Genomic DNA, 23948 nt, shown 5'->3' on the forward strand with positions numbered 1-23948 from the left:
CAACTGGATTGATGGCTGACTCTGACACGATGGAATTTAGTAGATTAAGCATTCAGCTTTCCATTGATTTTTTTCCATTATGTAAATATGAGATGGGGAAACTTGCCTTTGCGTAAATAAGTGATAAAGACATCAGTTTAATTTTGTCATCATGAAGAAGTATTGGGGAGACAAAGAAACTAATGTAGGCTTATAATAATGAAAGCACTGAGGACAGAACTGGGAGGGTAAGGTCCCTGTTCCTCTAGGCACAAGTCCAATCTTGATGACCTGGGCCCCATACCTTAAGAGGAATGTGGACAAATAGTAGGGTGTCTGGCGGAGATCCAACAAAGCAGGAAAGAATCAGAAGTCAAGCCACATGAGAGACGGTCAATGGAGAATAATAATAATAATACTTGGTAAATTTGTTGAGCACAATTTACGTACCAATACCTTGCTAAGAATTTTACATTTACTTTCTCACTTAATCCGAACAATAATTTTATTGTCAGATAGGTCTAGTACTACTCCCATTTTTCAGAGGAGCAAACAGCCTCAGCAAGCTTAAGTAACTTGCTCAAGTCGCAATAACACAGTTGTTATTGCAGGGGTTCTTACTGCAGTGTTTTCTACTGTAACATAACATACATATTCCTGAACCACCCTGCCTTCTGCAAAATCATGCAAAATAATGAAAGAAAGTTGGGTTGGAGCAAACCAGTCAAAAACTAATAAAAACAATAACATTCCTAATAGAAATTTAAAGGACACATCAAACTATAATTAATATTGTTGAGTACTTCAGAAAGCATAGGAATTTACCCTTTATAAAAAGGTTGTTGGAAGAGTTATGGTTGCTGAATTATGAGGGCAAGGGAAGAGGGAGGAGGCCACTGAGATTAGGATAACTGGTTTAGATCAATTACATTAGAACCTATCCTTCCTGGGCTCAAGGACTCTCCTCTGTCTGAACAGATTAAGCTTCTGTTAGGAGGAAAGAAGGTGGAACGGCTGATGGTGCCTGCCATTTATAACTTAGAAATATAGATCTAAGATCTTTCAGCATTAACATTACAGTTCCATGTGACTGTGTCCTGTATTGCTTTTTCACAAACCCAGGGTCGCTCAGTGTAAATAATAAATGACGGCTGGTTGGCTCGGTACCTTTTAAGATCTGCCCTTGTGGCACAGCTCCTGGGTGAATAATCTAACAATTGGTAGGATTTAAGGTAGGAGAGGGAAACGGTCTGTCTACTGCATTAGGTATCTCAATTTTCATGAAAGTATTTCAGTGTCTTCACTAGCTGATTATCAGGTTCATACTTATTCTCCTTTTAAATTAATTATTTGAAATATAAACTAAGCAAGATCCTCTGGCCTTTCTGGGAGCCTGGGGATTCAGTTTTCCAGGAGTTTTGGAACATTACAACGAAGCCTCCTCCCAGCCCTTCAACATGAAGGTTAAGCTTTGTCCATTTTCTCTTCAAAAGCACATACTAATGTTAATACATACAGGAATAATAAAACAAAAGAAGAGAAATAAAACATAATCAACTGCATGTTAACCAATATTAATTTTTAACCATGAAAGACAAATTTGGGAAACTGAAACCGAGCACATTTCTTTTAAATGGTATAGGAATTCATCAAGGACTCTCATTTATTTTATGCCCAGGGTTTGAAGAATTATTGTTGTGATTTGTTCTATTAGAAAGTCTAATTTTGCCAAAGACCAAAATGAAGGAGGAAGAGGAAGAAGGAGAAAGAGAAGGATGAAGAGGAAGACATCCCAAAGGAAGAGAAGCCAAAGAGGAGACACCACACACAGGCTTTACAGGGGAGTTGGCTTATCTGCAACAGGCAGTGCTGAATATTAAATCAATGCCTCATGGGCAGACCCTGCACAAATTCAGGAAAATAAGACAAGGAAGCTTCTCACCATGTGGCTTTCAGGGTTCCTGCCTGCCTCAGCAATGCCTTCCTTCCTACCAACCCTCATAGGGAGGGGACAGCCCAGCAGAGCACTGGCTGAGGGCTGAGTCTTCAGCCAGGTGTAGGACAGGCTCATGTCCTCTCCGATGCAAGAAATAAAGGAGGGAAATCCAGAAGACTTGGGATCCTGAAAAGAGACCAGGCTTGGAGTTTATTTATTGCCTCGGCAAATATGGTTGAGTGCCAGTCCCTAGCTGCTGAGGCTACAGGAATGAATCAGACATAGTTCCTTCCTTCTAGCTGTCCACAGGAGACGGACACAGAAAAAGGCAATACATGCTTCGAAGGGTGAAATGCAAAGGTCTATGGAATATGTGCTAGCCCTGAAGGGAGGGTGCCAAAGCAGAGACCCCGAGAGTGAAAGGCAGTTAGCCAGGTGGACAAGGCGGGGGGCGAGGGTGTTCTGGAAGGAGGGAGCCCCGTGTAACCTGGAGGCAAGGAAAGCAGGAGCTTTGGGAAATCGCAAGTCAGGCAGACTTGGGTTAAATTCCAGGTCTTGAAACTCTCTGGGACTGTTTTCTTATCAAAAAAAGGAGGTGGGTTTTATCACCTTAAAGCATTGCTTGCAGACTAAAAGTGATAACATCTATCTATAATCCCACTACTAACAGATTCTCTCCCTGACCGGATGGTATTCAGGCTCCCTTGAACTTTTCAGTGAGGTCTATTTCCATGTTTCTCTCTTCATTTTCCAGTTTTAGCAAGAATTATGATAAATCAGTTTAACCAGAATCCCTCGTCCTTCATATCTGATCACGCTCGAGATCAATCGAGTTCCTCATCCTCCACCAGCCCCCAGGTGGTGTCAGAGCACCGAGCCTACTTTCAGGAAGAATCTTGTTAGGCCAGTTTATGAAGAATCTCCCCCTCACCCTGCTCCTTGGCTATAATTTCCCACTTGCTGTATTTGGAGTTGAGCCCAATCTCTCTCCCCCACTGCAAAATTCCATCCCAGTGGTTACTGCCTACAACGACAGTCCCTCCCTTGAATAAAGTCCTCCTTATCATGCTTTAACAAGAGTCATTGAATTTTTTCCTTTAATACTACTAGTGCTTGGTACATACTAAGTGTTCATTCCTTCCTATTCCTTCTCTGTTCCTCACCCCTACCCCAAACACAGGAGTCAGAAGAGTAAAACAACTGCTAAACTCAGGGAAGATCAGTTTCATCAAAGTAGGAGGTTAGGGGAAAGCCTAAAATATAGGCGCTTGCTGGCTCTGCTCTGGAGAGGAGTTGGGTAGCCAGTGGCCAGTAGAGTATGTAGTAACTAGAGTTAAATGAGGGAGAGGATAAAAAAGAGGAGTTTTCTCCAAAGATCTACCATGTTGACTTAAGTATTTTTCTGACATCGAGCCCTAGAATATGGAAGCCAATAAGGCAATACATGTCCTTACCCACTTTTTCCTTTGGGAAGGCAAAGTGGTATGCAGATGGGAAGAGCTTTGGGCTTGGAAGGAAAAGACAAAGCTTTGGCCACCAGCCCTGTGATTTTAGACACATCTGTCAACTTCTTTAAGGATCCGTTTCTTTCACCATAAAAAGTCTTCCTCTCAGGGTTGCATGAGGGACCAATGAGTTGAAGGAAGTGAAAGAGTTTGTAAAATTTCAAACTCTATAAACAAGCATAATACAAATGGAAGAGTGAGAAGGAAACTTCAAAGATGGGTTAGGAAAGAACTGGCAAAATAAGGAACTCTAAAAATTGGTGGCTGGGTATGGATTTTGGGGTTTTTCCCCAACATTTCCATAAATAGCCAGTAAAAGGAGAACCAGGTCCTGAGCATGGTTTACAGCCCTGTCGTCCTCACCACCATGAAAGGTCCATTCAGATCTTCACACAGAAGCCTGCTTCTCCCAGGGGAAGGGAGAGAGATGTGTGTGTGTCTGTCTTATGCCCATGTAAATAAAAAGAAGAAACAGTAGTACTCCAAATGCTTCTTAAGGCACAGCACTTCTTGAGATGTGTGGATAATAGTGTCCCTCTTCTGGTCCATCGGAATTAGCCTAGTCACGCTAATAGCTAGCTCTTACACTTTTATATTCAGGCACAAAAATCGTCCCAAAGGACATTACTCTCAGCAGAAGAACCTTGACTAGTTGTTACCTTGTAGAATTTATAAGAAATAGTTTGTAGGTGTCATTTCTGGCTCTTCCCGCATATAAACATCTTATGTGACTTTACAGATTTGTTTCAAAGCAGCAAGCTTCTCTAACCCACACAGGAAGAAACAAACGAGGATCCTTGTCTCCACACTTTCCATCCACAGAATCCCACTGCACACACAGAATGCACATGGGCCAAGAAAGTAAAATTCCCATCAAGATACTCCGATCTGCTTTTGTATTGTTTTAGTATGCACGAATAGAGAAATAGCTATGCAAATTTAAAAACCTGTTTCCATACATGCTTTTATAAGCTTTTAAAAATATTAGTTCAACTAGGATATTTTATAGGATGTTAAACAGTAATATATTCTTTCGATTCTTTTGGGGTTCCCAACCTTTACTTACTGATTATCCACAGACAAAAATAATAGAAGTAATTAAAAGCTTTGATACCTTTCAAAGAATTAGGGAATTTAGTTATGTGCTTCAAAGCCAACTTCTCAAACCCTGCCAATGCATGGTTGAATAACCTGTTTGAGGTCAGCAGATAACATTTTTCATATGTATTTTACACCACCCTAGCCTTTTCCGAAAGACAACTGACAGATCAAATAACTAGTTTTCTTACAGGTAGAGCATCACAGAATAGAGGTAAAATGAAACAAGTTCTCTCTTTAAACTGAGTTTGCAGTGTCCCAACTTCAGAACCTCTTACAGATTTCCTATAAAATTGGGACAAATGCTGTAGACTAGTCAAGAAAAGACAATAACAACTTATTCCTTTCAGCTTTGATTCAACCTCCAAACAAGGAATGCCCACTAACCCTTAAAGATATGGTATTAAGTTTCACTGTTCTGTTTTTTTCTGAAAAATGTTGATTTCAAGACCAACATGGAAAAGCTGAACCTTTTGCAATAAAAAGAAATACTCAGTACTTTGTCCTTTGTTGCTTGGCAACTAAAGGCTATAAATGGGTTTTATGATTATAAAGGCTCTGGAATTAATCTGAACATGTAAAAGTTGTAATAACTCCCTGGGGACAGGAGTGTTTCTTTGAAAAAAAGTATGAATATATATATGTAGCTTTTACTCATTCTTGTTTCAAAATAAATAGAGCAAGCAATTTTGTTTCTCCACACTTGCAAACGTTATAATAAAAATCAATAACTATCATTTATTTCATCATTTTAATATTTTATCATTAATGCTCACAACGCCAAGAGGAAGGTGTTATTATCTCCATTTTACAGGTGGAGAAAACTGAAACTTACAATGTTATGTTATTGGCCCAAGGTCACAAAATTAAGAAGCAGAGGAATCAGGATTTGAACCCAGGTCTGCCTGAACTAAGGCTTCTGCCATCAAGTGCATATCCTAGAGATTTCTAGGAAGCATTTTTCTTGGCTTCTAATACTTGAGGACATTGATCACTTTAATCCCATGAGAGCGATACTATTTCCAATTATCAAGTCATATGATGTTAGTCTTAGAACACATTACTCCCCGTTGCTTTACATGACAATGGTTTCTTATATTGCTAATACCAAGGTGTCAAATATTGGGGTACCACCTTACTGGACTTTATGTCTTGAGCCTGGGTACCAAAAAGGACAATATTGAGGGTTAATATTTTCTACTACGCTTCTGAGCAAACCCAACTTCCTAAATTCCCTCTGTGGATTCTAGTTTTGCATCAAGCAGTACTACAGGTCAGTGTTGGTGTTCTTATATCTTTGCATGCTTATTAGTAGCCTTATCTTTTGAGTTTCTGTAGCTGCCTGCTCCATGAACATAAACCACTGCCTTTTTACTGCTAGCACTTCATCTTAGGGTGCCAGAGCTGGGCTTTGCCAAAAAATGCCACATGGCACTTAAGTTCCAACAGCTCACATCCCAGAATAATTTCATCTATACAACGGAATTACGCGCACATTGTCACACACACACACAAAAGCTCTGGTTATTTTAAGAGGAGCCATTAAGTTCCAGCTAACTTTGCAGGTGCCCCCTTGCAACCTGTTTGGAGGACACTGCAGAGTGGCAAGGAGCACAGGCCTTTGGAGAAAGACAGACATCTGTCCAACTCTAAGCTCTGATACATAATAGCTGTGTCACCTTGGGCAACCTTTTCTGAATCTCTGTTTCCTCATCACTAAAATGATGATAACATCATTTGCCTGTTCATTTTGTTGTACAAATTAAGAATACATACAGCTAAAGGCCTTTGTATAAGGTCTAGCATAAAGTCAAGCATTCGTTAAATGGTAGAGGTTTCCTTACTGATCACAGACGGCTTCCGGGAGCTCCATTAAAAGAATAAACATTTTTCTTAATTACAAAAGACTGATAATACTGTTTCATTGGGCAATAACTGTAGGTCAGGCACTATTCAAAGTACTTCACGTATATCATTTTACTTAATTCTCATTTTTCTCCTATGAAGTAATACCTGCTTCATTTAATAGATGAGGAAACAGTCTCAGAGAGACCCAGTCATTTGCTAAAGCAGCATCTCGAGTGCATGGTAGAGGAGGGATTTGAGCCCAAGGAAATCTGGATGCAAAGCCTATGCTCTGACTACTAAGTCGCTCATCACCACACATGCAGGCTGGTGTCGGGAGCTCAGAGACAGTGTGCATGATGTGCACTGGTGCCCAGTTTCCAGAGCTGATATGGGTGGCCTGTGAAATGCAACCTCAGAAATGGGAAAGATGCTGTGATCAGATAAACTCCAAGATCATTCCTGCAACCCAGGGTCCATTACCTTGACTGGTTTCCTGGTGCCTAGATCTCTACTTTCGTCAAAACTAGAGAGTCTACTCTTCTGTTTTTCTCCTAGTATCTCCCAGTGACTCCCAGGTAATGATTCTGAATCTCAGCTATAACCCATTTTGAGTTATAGCCTGAACCTCTCATGGAGGGACTTGGTTTTTGAATTCTCTCCATCCCCAGATAGCATCTCTGCCATGTTTCCTACTGAACACTACACCACCTCCACTCCCTTCCTGCTAATAAAGAGTTCTTTTTAGGGGAAAGAGTTATCACACCTAGGGGAAGATATCTGCCATGGGTCACAGATCTAAGAGTAATCTACATAAAAAAATGTTTATGAGGAGCTGCGATTTCCCCCCCACCAGAGTTGATTCTGATATTAAAATATACATAAGGGGCTTCCCTGGTGGCACAGTGGTTGAGAGTTTGCCTGCCGATGCAGGGGACACGGGTCGTGCCCCGGTCCGGGAGGATCCCGCATGCCGCGGAGCGGCTGGGCCCGTGAGCCATGGCCTCTGAGCCTGTGCTCTGAGCCTGTGCTCTGCAGCGGGACAGGCCACAACAGTGAGAGGCCCGTGTACAGCAAAAAAAAAAAAATATATATATATATATATATACATAAGAAAAGGAGCACAACCTTTGTATGATGCAATAAAGGTGCCTGCCTTTCTATCAGAAGTTTTGGTCAAGAATCTCTTTGACTTAACACATATTTAACAAATATTTCATTTTTTTTGTAACAGCTACATTCAAGACAATAAGCCTGCATAGATAATGAGACAAAATCAGGTCCTCACCTGGAGGTACTCACTATCTTCTGGGGAGATAGACAAGTAGACCTATAAACTAAACCTCAGCGCGAAAGGTGCACATCCAAAGGTACGGAAAAAGTGCTGGAGAATCATGGAGAATTTTGCTTCACAGGATGAAGAAGTAGGAAAGTGCATTTGGGGCAAACAGCACAAACACCCAGTGTTATAAAAAGGTGTTTTTAAGAAACCATGAAAAGCTCAGCATAGCTGGGGTATAGAAACATTAATAACAATACTGATGATGATGATGGTGATAAACATAGTAACTGAGATACTGTTCTGAACCTCATGCATATTGAATCACTGAACCTTCACAATAACCTTATTAGATAGGAAGTAGTAGTATCTAATTTTATAGATACAGAACTGAGGCACAGAGAGATTAAGTAACTTGCCTAAGATCACATAGCTAGCAAGGGGCAGAGTCAGGATTAGAACTCTGGCCTTGGAACAAGCTCCTATCCACTACATCAAACTGCCTCTCACAACTGTGAGGATGGGGGAGTCTCAGAGATAAGGACACTGAAATGTTACCTTGGGACCATATGCTAAGCTCAGGCAATGGAGAGTCAACAGAAATGTTTAAGTAATGGCGTTCACGTGAGCCAATAGTGAAGTGGAAGGTGGTCAGCTCAGGGAAACAAATTAGGAGGCTCTTGCAAGAGGTGAAGATCCAAAGGGGAGGCTGCAGTTGAAAACATTTAGCAACAGTTTGGTAAACAATTAGCTGTAGAGCATGGGAGGAGCCCGTAAGGGTGACACCCTGGTTTCTAGTTTGGGAGGTTTGGTGAACACCGAAGGGGGTATAGGAAGCAGCGAAGACTGGAATCAGGGAGGGGAAGGATAATGGGTTCCACTTTGAACGTACTGCTGTGGTGAAACTAAGGCACACTCGGCACATACGAGTGTACATTAAACATCTGTAACTATAGGTCTGGAATGTGGCAATAGGGTTGGGGAAATGCTGATCCATGGGAGTAAATGAAACCATTCAGGGTGAGTTTTTGGTGCTCAGATAAAAGAGTTTCCAAAACAGGACCCTGGGGCAAAGAAGGAGGAGGGTGTACTAGCGAGCGCCCCTGAGAGGTAACAGAGACACTGGATGAGAATCAGAGGCGAAGATGCCATGGGATCAAACAGGAAAGTTTCTGTGAGCAAACGTCGATGAAGAGGGGACACCAGGAGGATGAGGGCCGACGATCTTTAATACGATCTAGCAATTAGGAGACATTTCAGAAGGGTAAGTTGGAGCAGAAGCCAGAGAAGATTGGGTTGAAAAGTGAATGGGATGTGAAGAATGAAGAGAGTGGGTATTTTTCAGAGTTTGGCGATGAAAGGGAGGAGAAAGATTGATGAATATTTGGAAGGAGAGGTAGAGTCAAGGAAAGAGATTTGAATCTCTTGCTGACCCACAGATAACTTAATTTCACTATTGTTCCCCTGAGGAAGTTCTGTTACTCTCTCCCTTCCCTTATATACATCAATTTTTTAAGGTATCTTTTAATTTAACCTAATTCCAGAATCTTTTTAGAAGCAGATAACCAACAGATGTTGACCCACTGCCAGGGGCTTCCTCCTATCAAACTGGGCACCACCTGGACCCCTGGAAGCATCTCTTCAAATGCCACTGATGTGGCCCCAGAGATAGAAGGAAGCCCAAAGTAGAGGAAATAACCACTTTTCCTGGCCAGGTCAACTGCTCAGGGAGACGGCATCTGATTTTCTATATCCACCATTAAAACTGAGAACAGACTTTTAAGAATTTGCTCCCTTTCTGGTTGCAGTATAGTTTTGGTGTAAATGATTACTGCTACTGTTACAGCTCAGAAGATGAAGATGAAACAGGGATTTTTTTCATCATTGTTTTTTTTTTTAAAAAAAATATTTATTTATTTGGTTGTGCCAGGTCTTAGTTGCAGCAGGCGGGCTCCTTAGTTGCAGGTCTTGGGCTCCTTAGCTGTGGCATACAAACTCTTAGTTGAGGCATGTATGTGGGATCTAGTTACCGACCAGGGATCAAACCCGGGCCCCCTGCATTGGGAGTGCAGAGTCCCAACCACTGCTCCACCAGGGAAGTCCCTCATCATTGCTTCTAATCATGCTATCAAATCTCCCTTTCCCATCCCTTAACAACATTTTGAGTAGAATCTGTTCCTAGATTCTTTGATTGTTAAAGCATGCTCCAGTCCAGAATCTCCCGCCTGGTTCAGAGCACACCCTCCTCAACTGTGGGCTGCTCCAGGCAGGGCAGGTGAGAGAAGCAGCCAACAGCCTGGGGCTAGAGCAGAGTTTCTAAGCTCTTGTGGGCCACAGACCTCACTGATCATCTGATGAAAACTACAGAGACTTTCCCTGTAAGTATGTGCCTACACATATACACATTTCCACCCAATTTCAGAGGGTTCAAGTCCCCTCCAGAATCTCATCCCAAGTTAAGGACTCTGAATAGAGAGTAACTTTTTTTATGTCAAAAAATGTAAATTAATATCAGGTAGTGGTGATAGGGACAGTCTGCAGATGGATTTTTTTTTAAAACTTCCTAGCAGATAATTTGGCAATACCAAAGACCAAAATTTAAAAAAAAAAATACTATGTTCCAACAATTATATTTTGGGGAGATTCATACAAAGTTAATAACTAAGGGTTTGGGGGGAAATTGTTATAATGGTATGTATTTAACAGGGAAAAACCTAGCACAAGCCTACATGTCCAATGATAAGAAATGGTTAAATTATGGAACATCTCAAATAAAGGTTTTCCCACATATACCTGGGGCCTGAAAACGGGAGAGGTGTTCTCCTTGCTCTGCATTGCTGCTTCCAGATCAATTTTCTTCCTCCCTCCTTCACGAGCTTTGGTATATGCCAATGACCAGGCCACCTCCTGCTAATAATAGCATCTACCAACCTCTTGGTCACTATTCCTTTCTCATTGAACATTCAGCATCTGGTACCTCCCTCCCTCCCTCTAACACTACTCCTGCCATTGCTGCTGGTTGCTTCAACATCCACCCAATAATATCACAGCCTCTCAGGTTCTTAAACTCCTCACCTCTATCCTACCTCAGCCACCACTTCCCATGACCCTCTCCTAAACCTCGGCATCACCAATAATCGCACCATTCTCTGAAATCTCAGTTTCAAGTGTCATGTTCTTTGACCAGCTTGACCTTTCCGACATTTATACCCCTACTCTAATACCTTCACCTATTGAGATCCTCTGCTCATGAACCTTATCCCCACTTTTCCAAACCTCTTCATCCCCTTCCACTCCTCTGTTACCCAGCTTAAATTCCAGGGTCCATCACTCTAATTACTCCCTTGCAAAGACTTGTAAGTCCCTTTTCTTCTTTCCACCTGTGGAACTCACATGAGAAAATCCTGACTTTGGTTAAACCCAATTCTTCACCCACTCCAAGACTGCACCGAGTAGCTGAATGTTGCTGAGAAAATCATACAAATGTAGTGACTAACCTCACTTAAAGTAATTAACCACAAATCTCAAATGAACATGGCACTGACTAGCATTCTTACTATTTCCTGGCCGATTTGCTTTTTACTCTGTGTAGTGAGTTGAAAAATGGACCCCAAAATGTATGACCACTCAGAACCTGTGAGTGCAAACTTAACTGGAAAAGGGGTGTTGGCAGGTATAATAAAGTTAAGTGTTTCAAGATGAGATCATCCTGTATTAGGGTGGGCCCTAAGGGCAATGATGAGTGTCCTTGTAAGAGAAGTGACAGATACAAGAGACTCATGGAGAAGGTGATGTAAAGATGGAGGCAGAGATGAGAGTGATTAGTCTACAAGTCAAGGAATACCAAGGATATCATCAGCACCACCTGAAGCTAGAGAGAGTCATGGAGTGGATTCTTCCCTCGAGGCTTCAGCGTTTGTGGCCTTGCCAACTCCTTGATTTCAGATTTCTTATCTCCAGAATTGTGAGAATAAATTTCTGTTGCTTTAAGCCACCTGTTTGTGGTAATTTTTTATGTCCGCCCTAGGAAATTAATACACTAAGAAGATCATTTCATAATTTATCCTCCCTCCTAAAGCCCCCAACAGTCCCCCACCACACTCCCACCACCTGGCTTCACAGGTAAAGCAGAAGTAACCTGTCTCAGCTTCCCACCCTGAAACCTACCACACTACCTGCATGTGTTCCAGATACTCCTCTTTTCCTCCCTTGCAAGACAGTAAGTGTTCCTGGTACCTAAGGGCAAGCTCTCTCCACCCCATCCTCACCCACCTTCTCAAGGTTCCCCTCCCACAATTATCCCCCTCCCTCTTCCGCATCAAACATTTATTCCTCCACAATGAATCATTCCATCTGCACATCAAGCTTTCGTATCTCCCGTCTTAAAAAGAAAATTATCAAGTAAAAACCCTCTTGCCTCCGCACTTCCTCTGGCTATTGCCGCATTTCTCTGCTCCTGGCACAACAGGACTTCTCAAAAGCATTATCCATATGAGCCACTCACCTTCCGTTCTCTCTTCTTCCCCTACTGCACGGAAACCACTTGTCACGGTCACCCACAACCTTCCTTCCCAAATTCTATGCTCAATTAACTGGCATTTCAGAAACATTTAAAACATTTGACCACACCCTCTTTGAAACACTATTCTTTCCTAGCTTAACACCACACTCTCCTGGCTTTCCTCCCACCTCATTTAACATCCTCAGCTGGTTGCTCTCACTTGGGTCCCTAAATGTTATCGTGGGGTCCTCTTGTCCGACTCCCTTCTTGGTGACCTCACCTAGTCTCAGGGCTTTAAACACCAACCATACGCGGATAACTCCCAAATTGATATCTACAGCCCAGACCCCTCCCTTGGGTTCCAGATTCAAACATCCAACTGCCTCGTCATCACTTCTGCCTGGTTCTCTAAAAGGTAGCTAAAACGTAAAGTGTCCCAAATGAATTCTTGATTTCACACATATGCACATGAACACACACACACACACACACACAGTGCACTTGCACCCATTATTCCACAGCTGAACACATTGTACTAAATCCACCGATTATTGACACCAACACCTAGGCATCACCCTTGATTCCTCTGCCTGCCTCACCCCCACATCCCATCCATCTGCAAGTTCTGCCTGTTCTCCTGCTTAAAACCCTCCACTGGTTTCCTATCACACTGAGAATAGAAATCCAAACTCTGACGTCATCTTCGACTGCCCACCCCATTGTCATTCAACACTGTCCCCTGCCCCTTCCCACTCCAGCCCTGCCCCTAACCACTCCAAGCTTAGGGACTTCACACTGGTATTCCCTTTTCCTGGAATGTTCTTCTTATGGAGGATTATGATTCTATACCCAGTACACAGTAGGTGCTCAATAAATAATAGTTATTATTAATTAGGTTTAGATCAAGGGTTAGCAAACATTTTCTATAAAGAGCCAGATACTATTTTAGATTTTGAGGGCCATAAGGTCTCTGTTGCCACCATTCAACTCTGCCATCACAGCATCCAAGCAGCCACAGATAATTTTTTTTTTTAATTTACTTATTTATTATTTATTTTTGGCTGTGTTGGGTCTTCGTTGCTGCACACGGGCTTTCTCTAGTTGCGGCGAGCAGGGGCTACTCTTCGTTGCAGTGCGCGGGTTTCTCATTGCAGTGGCTTCTCTTGTTGCGGAGCATGGGCTCTAGGACGTGCGGGCTTCAGTAGTTGTGGCTCGCGGGCTCTAGAGTGCAGGTTCAGTAGTTGCGGTACACGGGCTTAGTTGATCCGTGGCATGTGGGATCTTCCCAGACCAAGGGTCAAACCCATGTCCCCTGCATTGGCAGGCCGATTCTTAACCACTGTGCCACAAGGGAAGTCCCACAGATAATATTTAAATGAATGAGTGAATAAAACTTAATTTACAAAATCAGGCCGCAGGCTGGATTTAGCCTGTGGGCCATTACTTTCAGACTCCTGTTATAAATGAATAAGTAATGACAAGAAGAGATGTTTCCCTCTATACTCCATGAAAAACTCCATTATTAAAGAATATAAAGAGTATGATCCCATTAAAAAAAAATACACACAAGATCAACACCAAAATGTGAACAGCTGTTATCACTAAGTGGTGAGATTACAGGTGATAACTATTTCTTGTTTTATGTTATCTATTTTTTCCACAATTGTCCATGTAGTCAATGTTTAGCTTCCAAGATATTGTGGAGTCTTCCAGAAGCTGACTTCTAACTCCCAAGCTGAAAAGATGACAACATCAATAACACCAAAGAAGGTGGTGTAGTCTCCTCTTAGAAGCGTTTGTCTGAGTGATTTTGTTCCCGGATTCCCTCCAGTTGCTGATGACGTTGGCAGTCCTCAAATGTAGGGTGTGTGCAGGTGACAGAAGTTAGCTCTGACCTAGTTACAGCACATTTTAAATTCTAATGAAATCGGCTTCACCTTGGGGATCCCAGCGTGAAAGAAGAAAAGGGATTTTTTTTCTTACTTAATGGCACCAAGCCCACGCCTCTTTGTTCTGGATGCTTCATGACAATCAACACAATTTCTAATCACCTGCCAACATCAGATAGAAGTGTTCAAATAATTATAAGCAGCTTGCATGATTTGGGTTGTTCTTCTTGTCCCTGACGTATTCTCATTCCCAGTCCCCTAGGAAGTCCATAGTGTCTCCAAAAACAGAAACAGAGGTGGCCTGATCAATAAACAAGGAGAACCTGCCTCTGTGGGATAATTTCAGCGTTTCTAGGATGCAATTTGATGTCTAAAATTCCACCATTAGAGATCAACCGAACCTACTCTTCGAGAAGGTAATCTTTTTGACTTGTATGATCAAAACGACTTTGTCTTCTGTGAAAGCACATTGAATACAAAACTCTATAGAGATGTAAGGTGTCATCAGATCCTTTGCCATTTGTACCTTCTGTGCAAACTCAGGTTTTATTGGGACAGAAGAAGAGGGCATAAAGATGCTGATTATGTGAGAGGGTGAAAAATTGGTGGTCTTAAAGTGGAAGAAAGACAAAGACTGAGAGACTTGCCGGAGGCCAAAGATACCCTTTACCTGCAATACAGTCTTGCCCAGGGCCAGCCCTCTACACTGCATTCAGCTGCTCAGAGCTTCTGATTCCAATCACAGGAATTCAGAAACATCAACCAATCAGAGTTGGTTTCACTTTTGGAGAAGTAATACACAGGAACCACATAAGACATTTATGACTCTACCTCTGGTAATAATGGAATCTGGGGCTTCCAACAAACTGGCAGCACTTGTCTCAGTGGCCTCTGTTTGTTTTATTCACTGAACCTTTCTGCTGCTTTCTGCTCTGCTTACTGGGCAAGGTTTTCTTCTTCCCATATTTGAACTTGCTGGGTGCTCCGAACCTAGAGTTCAAACTGTTGAACAGAATAGTCTGTGCACTGTTCTTCATTCATTTTTTTATTCTATAAAGATTACTGTCTACTATGTGCCGGCACCATCTGGGCACTTTTCCAAGCTACATCCCTCTTGTGCTCAACAATTCTACCAACCCTCCCTTGAAGCCTCTCTAGATCCATTCCATCTGGGTCAGTCCCTTGAGTCTCTGCTTTTCTGCTCCAGAATCTTCAGCATTTTCTTCATTTTCCCAAAAACTTGACACCTCCATAATATTCCTGTACAGCTCATGGGTAGCAGATGTTTTTGCCTACCCTGCATCCCTACCACCCTACTTTAAAAATAGCTAACTAGAAATTTAAATCTCAGGCAGAGAGGAGGGCAGAAAATACCTTGAAGCTTGTTTGACAGCAGCTTCCTAAAGGGACTGTTCTTCCTCTTAGATCTCAGGAGCTGTCCAGTGGTTCCTGTCCATCCACAGCTTCTGGTTTTAGGAGCTACCCCTCACCTCCCAAACTTCAATGGGTGAGTGGGAGTTTCTTCAGCTAGTTTCTCTCTTCTGCTTTCATGTGATCTCTTCAGGAGAGTCAGCCCTCTGTGTCTGCAGGTTCCACATTTGCAGATTCCAACCAACCGAGGATGGAAAATATTTGGGAAAAAAGATCCCAGAGAGTTCCAAAAGGCAAGACTTGATTTTGTCACATGCTAGCAACTACTCACATAGCATTTACATTGTATTGGGTACTAGAAATAATCTAGAGATTATTTAACATGTACTAGAGGATGTACATAGGTTAATATGCAGATACTACTGCCATTTTACGTAAGGGACTTGAGCATTTGGGGGTTTTGGTATCAGAGGGGATCCTAGAACCAATCTCCTCCCGGCTTCCAAGGGACAACTGTATGTAGTTTTTCCCACTCTGCCCAGTCAGGGCAGGCATCTCCTCTTTTGCTTTCGTGATAAGCCAAAAAGCATTTGAGAACCTACTTGAGGACTTTATGAAGAGGATGAGCTAAACAGCTTCTCACCAATTTAGAAAGTTTCTTTTTAAAGATTAAATATAATGAACAATTAAATATTCTCAAATTAGTTTTTATAAACTGTTCTAAAAAGCTGGGAAATAAAAGATGAATCTTGCTATCACGGTAGCCCAAAAGAAATACCCATAAGGAACCAAACTAAGAATGTAAGGTCACAGCTATGGAAAACAAGTGAGGTAAACTGAGGAATGAGATTTTCCATACTTCATTTTCTATTCCTTTTTTACCTGAGGGGTTGCTGTAAGAAGTAAATGAGGTAATGAATGTAAAGTGAATGGAACAGTGCTTCATGCATGGTAAATGCTCAGCAAACGTTATTAATCCGGCGCAAACTTAAGATAAAACAAAGTCTAAGTAAATGAGGTAATGAATGTAAAGTGAATGGAACAGTGCTTCATGCATGGTAAATGCTCAGCAAACGTTATTAATCTGGTGCAAACTTAAGATAAAACAAAGTCGAAGTTAACTAACTTAAAACTTGGCTAGTGTTAAAGGATATATATTTTTAAACATAAAATCATGACTCATGGGCTTCCCTGGTGGCGCAGTGGTTGAGAATCTGCCTGCCAATGCAGGGGACACGGGTTCGAGCCCTGGTCTGGGAAGATCCCACATGCCGCGGAGCAACTAGGCCCGTGAGCCACAACTACTGAGCCTGCACGTCTGGAGCCTGTGCTCTGCAACAGGAGAGGCCGCGATAGTGAAAGCCCCGTGCACCGCGATGAAGAGTGCCCCCCGCTCGCCGCAACTAGAGAAAGCCCTCGCACAGAAACGAAGACCCAACACAGCCAAAATAAATAAATAGCGTTCCCTTTAAAAAATAAAATAAAATAAATGTTAGCTCAATAAATGTAAATCCTAGCACATTAAAAAAAAATCATGACTCATATAAATGTAAGATGAACACATGTCAAAGATTTTTATTTACTTCATGAAGGAAGCAGGAAGATGTTACAAGTGGTTCAAGGAGAATTCAAACAGCAGAGCTAGATCTAGGTATCTAGATAGATAAATAGAGATAGATTGACAGATGTATATAGATAGAGATAGGTAAGAAGATAGATAATCTAAATCTGGCTACGCCATGGAATGAATTTACAAATAAATGGAAAACTGGGTTTTACTGAAACTATTGATCCCCAAAAGGAGATAATTCATTTACATATCTATAGACAAAATTCACTGCATTGATATCAATTATCTACAATTTACAGAGTTTCAAAATAGCTCTAAGACAACAAAGGGTGAAAATCCCATAGAATCTGACAGCCCAAAGGACATGATCCAGGTACAGTTTTCTATGGAAGACACCTAATAATCTTCTTTTTCATCCATTTCATACAATTTTTCTTTACACAGAAAAGAAACTCTTAAACAGAGGAGTTTTGTGTAATTAAACCCAGTCTCCTTTATGTAAGAAAAACTGACTATGACATCATGCATTCCAACTTTGAAGCACTGAGATAATAAAGTATAAAGAAGAAAATAAAAATCCCCATATTCCTACCACTAAGAAATAACTACTGTTAATACTTGTAGTGTATTCATCCAATTGTTTCTACATATATAGGTATGCATGTATGTATATATAGCAACTGTTTCACATCAGTTTTAATAAACTTTGTTCTAGAAAAATACATATATATTCAATTCTATTATATATACCAATTTGTAATCTGCTTTTCCCCTGTATATCATAAACACTTTTCCTTATCATCGTCTTTTTTTTTTTTTTTTTTTTTTTGCTGTACTCGGGCCTCTCACTGTTGTGGCCTCTCCCATTGCGGAGCACAGGCTCCGGATGCGCAGGCTCAGCGGCCATGGCTCACGGGCCCAGCCGCTCCGCGGCATGTGGGATCTTCCCCGACCAGGGCACGAACCCGTGTCCCCTGCATCGGCAGGCGGACTCTCAACCACTGCACCACCGGGGAAGCCCATCATTGTCATTTTTAATAGCTACAAAATATTCCATTATATGAAAGAACCATAATCTATTTAACTAATCTACCACTATTAGAATTTTAAGTTGTAACCAATTTTTAGTTATTAGAAATAAAATAATGTGCCTCTCCTCTGACAACCTTTCTCTTGCAGTGGTATCAGCTTTGCTGAAAAAGCCAAACATTTCACATGGTATCTGAGTTCCAGTGGATGTTGGGATCCCTAGAGAACTTGATCCACCTCTTCTGCTTTAGCTAATGGGCCTACCTATTGCATCAGTGGCAGGCAACAGAATGAGGTTTGCCAGCTACCTGGAACCACGCTTTCTTCTCATCATCTTCCTGAGACACACCATAAAGATTCAGCATGATCAGCATGAGATCTGATGTTCAAGGCCATTTAATTCGTGATGATACTGTCAGTACAGATAGTTTTTAATACGAAAGTGTTCATATGAAAAACATATATTATTTAGGATCCAGATTCTTAGAATGAAGAGTCTGAGAAAGCAAAGCAAAAATAGTTTTCAGGTGGGTAATAAATTACAAAAACTTTTCTTGCTTTTCAGACCTTGATTTTTTATATGAATTTGCATTTAATTAGAAGCTGACGTATCGACAGGAGCACAACATAGAACAACTGGCCCTCCTCATGAGAATATCAGATCCAGTCTTGCTGTCCTCATTCTAAGGAATATTTCAGAAAGGAAACCATGATCTAAAGGAAATGTCTCAAAGCCCTCCAGGCTATCATTTAAAAGATGTGGTTGTTGGACTTGGCACACCGTCAGTGATCGATATTTGCTAAACAGATAATAAAAAATAGACAACCAGCTGTGTGACTTTCGGGGGAAGGGGAATAACTTAAGTTAGTGCTTCCATTTTTTATTTCCAAAACTTACCACCTTTTCCATTTATTCATTCAAAGATAATGTACACTGACTATTTTATTCTCTTTCCATGGAGAAATTACTCCTCCCTAGTTAAAAAGGCTTCCAAAAGAGCCAGAGTTTAGTTTGGGCTAAGAAAGATACTATAATAATAATAATAAAATAAATCAGATTTTGTAATCAGCTGTACAGAGGACTTGTGGAAACTATATCCCCAAAGACTTCTGAAAATAGCATAAACAAGGACAGTATAGTGACCCTATAGGTATAACAGCACTTCCAAAAAACGGACGGTAGACCAGATGAACTTTTCAGGTCTTCTCTAGCTCTGTAAAGAAATCAACTAGACTTTGTGTATTTATAAAATCAATTGGTGGTTTCCCAAAAATAAAGCAGATATAACTGTAGCTTGGAGCTTGCTACCTACTGCTCAAATGAAAGTTACATAGGATATAAAATCAGGCAACAACAATTAAGCAACATTAGTGTGCCTACTGTGTGACCCAAGTGGACACACTGACTTGAGCACTGTCAGAGACAGAACATGATGGGATGGATCATAGGGCTGAAATAACATCATAATTCTCTAGGTCTCATATTCCTTCTTATCCCATGTGGCAAAACCCGAGCCACAGAACCTACTGTATTGTACTAATTTCTTCTGATAGTGACGTCACTGTTTCTTTGACATAAACACTCTTTAGTGTTCGATACAATATGGTGTTGGGTCAATTCCATTCACTCTTTAAACGTCTAGTATTTGTCAGGCACTCTGCTAATCACAAGAAATGCCAAAAGCACTTTCTCCATATGCTGCTAACTGCCCTCTGGATTCTGTGAGTGAGCTGGTCTGCGCTCAATTATTCTCATACTCCCTCCTGGGAAATACCTGGAAATGTGCAAAAAGCTCTGGCAACATTTCCCTTCCCGTGGAAGTCTGAGCATGACTAACTGGTAAGGAACTGCAGCTGCACTAACACGCAGTCTCCCAATGGCTCCCTGAAAGGTGTCACAAGAAGGCAAGCCTTTCCTGACCTTTTCAGCAGACCCACCATGAGAATCTCAACCCAACTGAATATGAGAAGGGGTACCACTATTTCAGGTTTTTAGGAAAAAAATCTTTGTAACCATGTCCTATAGTAAGCCTTCGCTTGAGGAAAAATATATTTAACCTCAAAAAAAAAATCATCATTCAATAGTTACACATTTTTAAAGTGTTGTGAAAAACAAAGAATGGAATGGGGGAAGAGGTGTTCCTTTACTGTTAGGCTGTTTTGTATTTAATTATATTAACAGAAAAACCATCTTAAGTAAACTCTTACATTTCTCCTGTGTTGTATTCAATAATTTGAGAGATAAGAAAAATCTAGTCTTATGACATATAGGGATTAGAAAAAAAATCTAGCACAAGTCAGGGACAAATTCTAATAACATAGGTATGCTGACCTCTTGATTCTTTTAACAACTAAGCTGTAAGATGGAAATCCTGAATTTTTAAAAATCACTGCCTATACCATTGATTTTTTTTTTTTTTTTTTTTTTGCGGTACATGGGCCTCTCACTGCTGTGGCCTCTCCCGTTGTGGAGCACAGGCTCCGGACGCGCAGGCTCAGCGGCCATGGCTCACAGGCCTAGCCACTCCGTGGCATGCGGGATACCTCCCGGACCGGGGCACGAACCCGCGTCCCCTGCATCGGCAGGCGGACTCTCAACCACCGCGTCACCAGGGAAGCCCTATACCATTGATTTTTTGCTACAAACACAGCAAATAAACATGCACTTCTGACTTCACGACAGTTAGTACAATAGTATTTCTTTCAAAGCCCAAGTGAATTCCCAAAAGGTAAAGACAGTGATAGTAAGCAGTACCATTTCTCAGATGTTGGAAACGGGCTTCTTACCTTCGAAGAACTGCTGTAGGGCCTCGTTTTCGCCTACCACATCCATGGTGCCGTGGTCCTGGTAGTTACTTCCGCACAGAATGATTATCAGACCTCAGGAACTAAGTGCTGTCCTCTCAGCTCGAAGCCTACGAATGCTCTTGGAAAATGTTCATTTTCTTTTTATTGGAGTGAAGCATATCTTCAGCCATCAAACTGTGCCCAAAAAGATGGTTAAGTTTTCAAATGTGATCACAAAACCAGAAGGATATGTAACCACGCAAAAGAAAAATTCATGAAGAGGGAAGTGGTAGAAAATCCATCTCTCTTTCTATAGGGAACTGTTTCTACTCTGCCTTTCGTCTTTGTTTTAAGGACCTTTGTCCTTAGTGACACATGTAATTACATAAATGGGCAATAAATACATAGCCTTATCTCCTATTTGTCCTTTTACACCAATATATTTATTTCTCTGCCTCCATCAACCAGATCGATTTAGCTACAGCCTAGCAAAGATATAGGGGGTTTTTTTTCACCTAGAGAAAGAGGGCAAATCAATATAATCACTTTCATAGATACCGAGGCTTGTGATAACGAAAAGTTAGGATTTGTTAAATATTTCCAAATCTACTCACAGTGAAAAAAATTCCTTGATACGCACCTCGTCCATTTCCTCCAGTTTATTTTCTTTGAAAGTAGAAAGCATAAAGTATGAGAAGTCCCTCTAAGGAGCAATAAAACTGCGTTTCTGATTTAGTAATTCTTACAACCAACTATATGGTTCACTCCTAGCTGGTTTTACTCCTAAATAGAAAGGTATACCCAAATAAATGTTTTGTTTTCACTATTTAGCTATTAACTTATCTAATAATATACTAAAAGGAATACAGTTAGGAAATCAAACTAGTCCTTTCAGCTCCTTCCTGTTTCCTTTTTCCCCAACTTTTTATTTTGAAAGTTTTTAACCTATAGAAGAACTCAAAGAATAGTACCATGAAATACCCTATACTCTTCATCTAGATTTACTAATTGCTAATATTTTCTCACTTTTGCTTTTTGTGTCCCTCTCTCTCTCTCTCTCTCTCTATATATATATATATATCTATATATATATATATATATCCTTGTCGTTTTTGGTTGGTTGGTTTTTATAACATTGACACTTGTTTAACAGTCCTGGAGCACTGTCTTATACAATGTCCCACATTCTGCATTTGTCAGATTATTTCATTTTTGTTAGAATTGGTATGGGTGATGTGGTATACTTCCCAATAAGTATTTTAAAACTTCACACATATAAACTGTTTAAACAAAAAAATTAATTTTATCCTGGGGAAAAAAAGAGGCTTAGAATCCTATTTTGAAAGTTATATTGGACCCCAGATCTTTAAGGACAAGTCATTAAGTTGCTGCAAGAAATAGATTTTCTATTTGTTTCAGTTCAACTTGTGCTAAACTCTCTGCTGGGTGCAGGAAATAAAAAGATGTGTAAATTATGGTCCCTGCCCTCCATAGGCTCAAATGTAGGGCATGAGAAAAATACAAGGAACTATAACTCTGATAAGAGCTGGGGAAAAAGGCAGACTCTGATAAGAGCTGGGGAAAACATCCCAAGAAAACAGAGGAAGGAAAGGTTAATTTCATCTGGGAAGATCTGGAAAGGTATCATAAAGAGCTGGGATTTGAAGAGACTTAAACAATGGACATGTTTTTAAAAACATGAGCAATGGCTTGGAGGGGAGAAAGCCCAGGTACAGCGACTGGAGTTACGGTGTATGGATGGTGGAGTGAGAAAAAAAGATGAGAAGTAGGCTGAAGAAGGGTTTGGGTAGCTTTTGAATGTTAGGCTAAATCTGAATTTGATTCCATGCATATTCATTCTAAGCATATCTATTGATATTTTCTATTTGGGTAGTTGTGATGCATGATATAATTAAGTCTAATTTAGAAAGAAGCTGTGTTAGAGTGTGTTGATTGGGGCAGTAACTAAATTTACACCAGCTGAGAAGCTACTGCGAATCCAGATAGGCAGTAACAAAGCCTGAAGATGCTATAGAACGAAGAAGAGTTGGCTACCAACTGGATATGGGGAGCAAGGGAGAAATCAAATGTGATTTTTTAAAAGGACTTCCATGCCTTTAGGTGCAGTATGAATTAAGATGTCTAAAACATGTAGCCTATGTTTTAGCTGGAAGCTCCCAGCCAAGTTTTCTGGAGGCTGTTGGAAGTTAAGTCACTATACTATATCCTCTGCCAGATGATGATTCTGGATTCTATCCAACAGTTCACCCAGAGACTTCACATAGGCAGCAGCAGAGTAATGAGTGATAGGAAAGAAATTAGATTCCATTTAATAAGCTGAGAGACAAAGGTGAGAATTGGAGTCCCAATCTCAAATAATTATAGGACCAGGCGGGTAAGTGAGTAAAATGGGTCAAAATAAGCAAAAAAACAACCATGAGAGCATATTTATAACCGACAACTGACCCTTAGCTGTGTCTCCGTCAGGGAGACACTTAGGGGTGGTGGAGCAGAGAGCAAACCAGAGAGTACCTGCCCTAAGGGTAGAGCCGCCCAAAAGGTGGAGTGTCACTCGGCTTCCTCCACATGCTGCCACTCAAGGATATGGACTCAAGGTTCTTGAAAGGGCCAACTTTAAAAGAGAAGCTGGAAATGCAGATTTTAATTTTAAATCTCATTTTTAAATGTTGCAACGAATATGTTTAAAAACAAAACAAACAGAACAATACACCAAAACATTGTCAAGGACAAATAGCACACGTATGAAAGGGCAATTCAGCCTTCAGTTTGCAACATCTGGGTTGGAGGCTAAATTATAACAACCAACAGGGTTTGAGGAAAGCAAAGAGAATTTGGAAGAAAGATGTTGGAAGGGCTAGAAAATACCTCTGTATTAATTAATGAGTCCAGAGCACACAGCTGAGCACAATGCAGCTGGAGGCAACTGGGATTTAAGTGGAAGTTTCTCCCTCACAGGAAACAACAAATATTACCCATATTTCCTTGATTCTGGTCTTTACATCTCCAATGGTCTAAGATTTTCCGGTTCTACTGGGCATCCCATTTTGCACAAATTCAATGGAGACTCATCCTCTTGAATAGCAATCTAACGTAGTTGTCATTTGGATTTGTTTTGGTATTGACATTTCCTAAGAACAT

General features: G+C 40.9%; 1 protein-coding gene across 1 annotated transcript in view; it reads right to left on the bottom strand.

Annotated features, from left to right (window-relative positions):
- Positions 1-23409, bottom strand: part of MYRFL (myelin regulatory factor like) — a 117900-nt gene extending 94491 nt beyond the window's left edge. Inside the window, exons 1-2 of the mRNA XM_060165353.1 lie at positions 23322-23409; positions 20790-20984 (exon numbers count right to left, since the gene is read on the bottom strand). Of these exons, the coding sequence (XP_060021336.1) occupies positions 20790-20835 (46 nt within the window). The 5' untranslated portion in view covers positions 20836-20984; positions 23322-23409. The remainder of the gene's footprint in view (positions 1-20789; positions 20985-23321) is intronic.
- Positions 23410-23948: the final 539 nt, after the last annotated feature.

Source organism: Lagenorhynchus albirostris, chromosome 11, assembly GCF_949774975.1.
Source record: "Lagenorhynchus albirostris chromosome 11, mLagAlb1.1, whole genome shotgun sequence".
Taxonomy (NCBI): Eukaryota; Metazoa; Chordata; class Mammalia; order Artiodactyla; family Delphinidae; genus Lagenorhynchus; species Lagenorhynchus albirostris.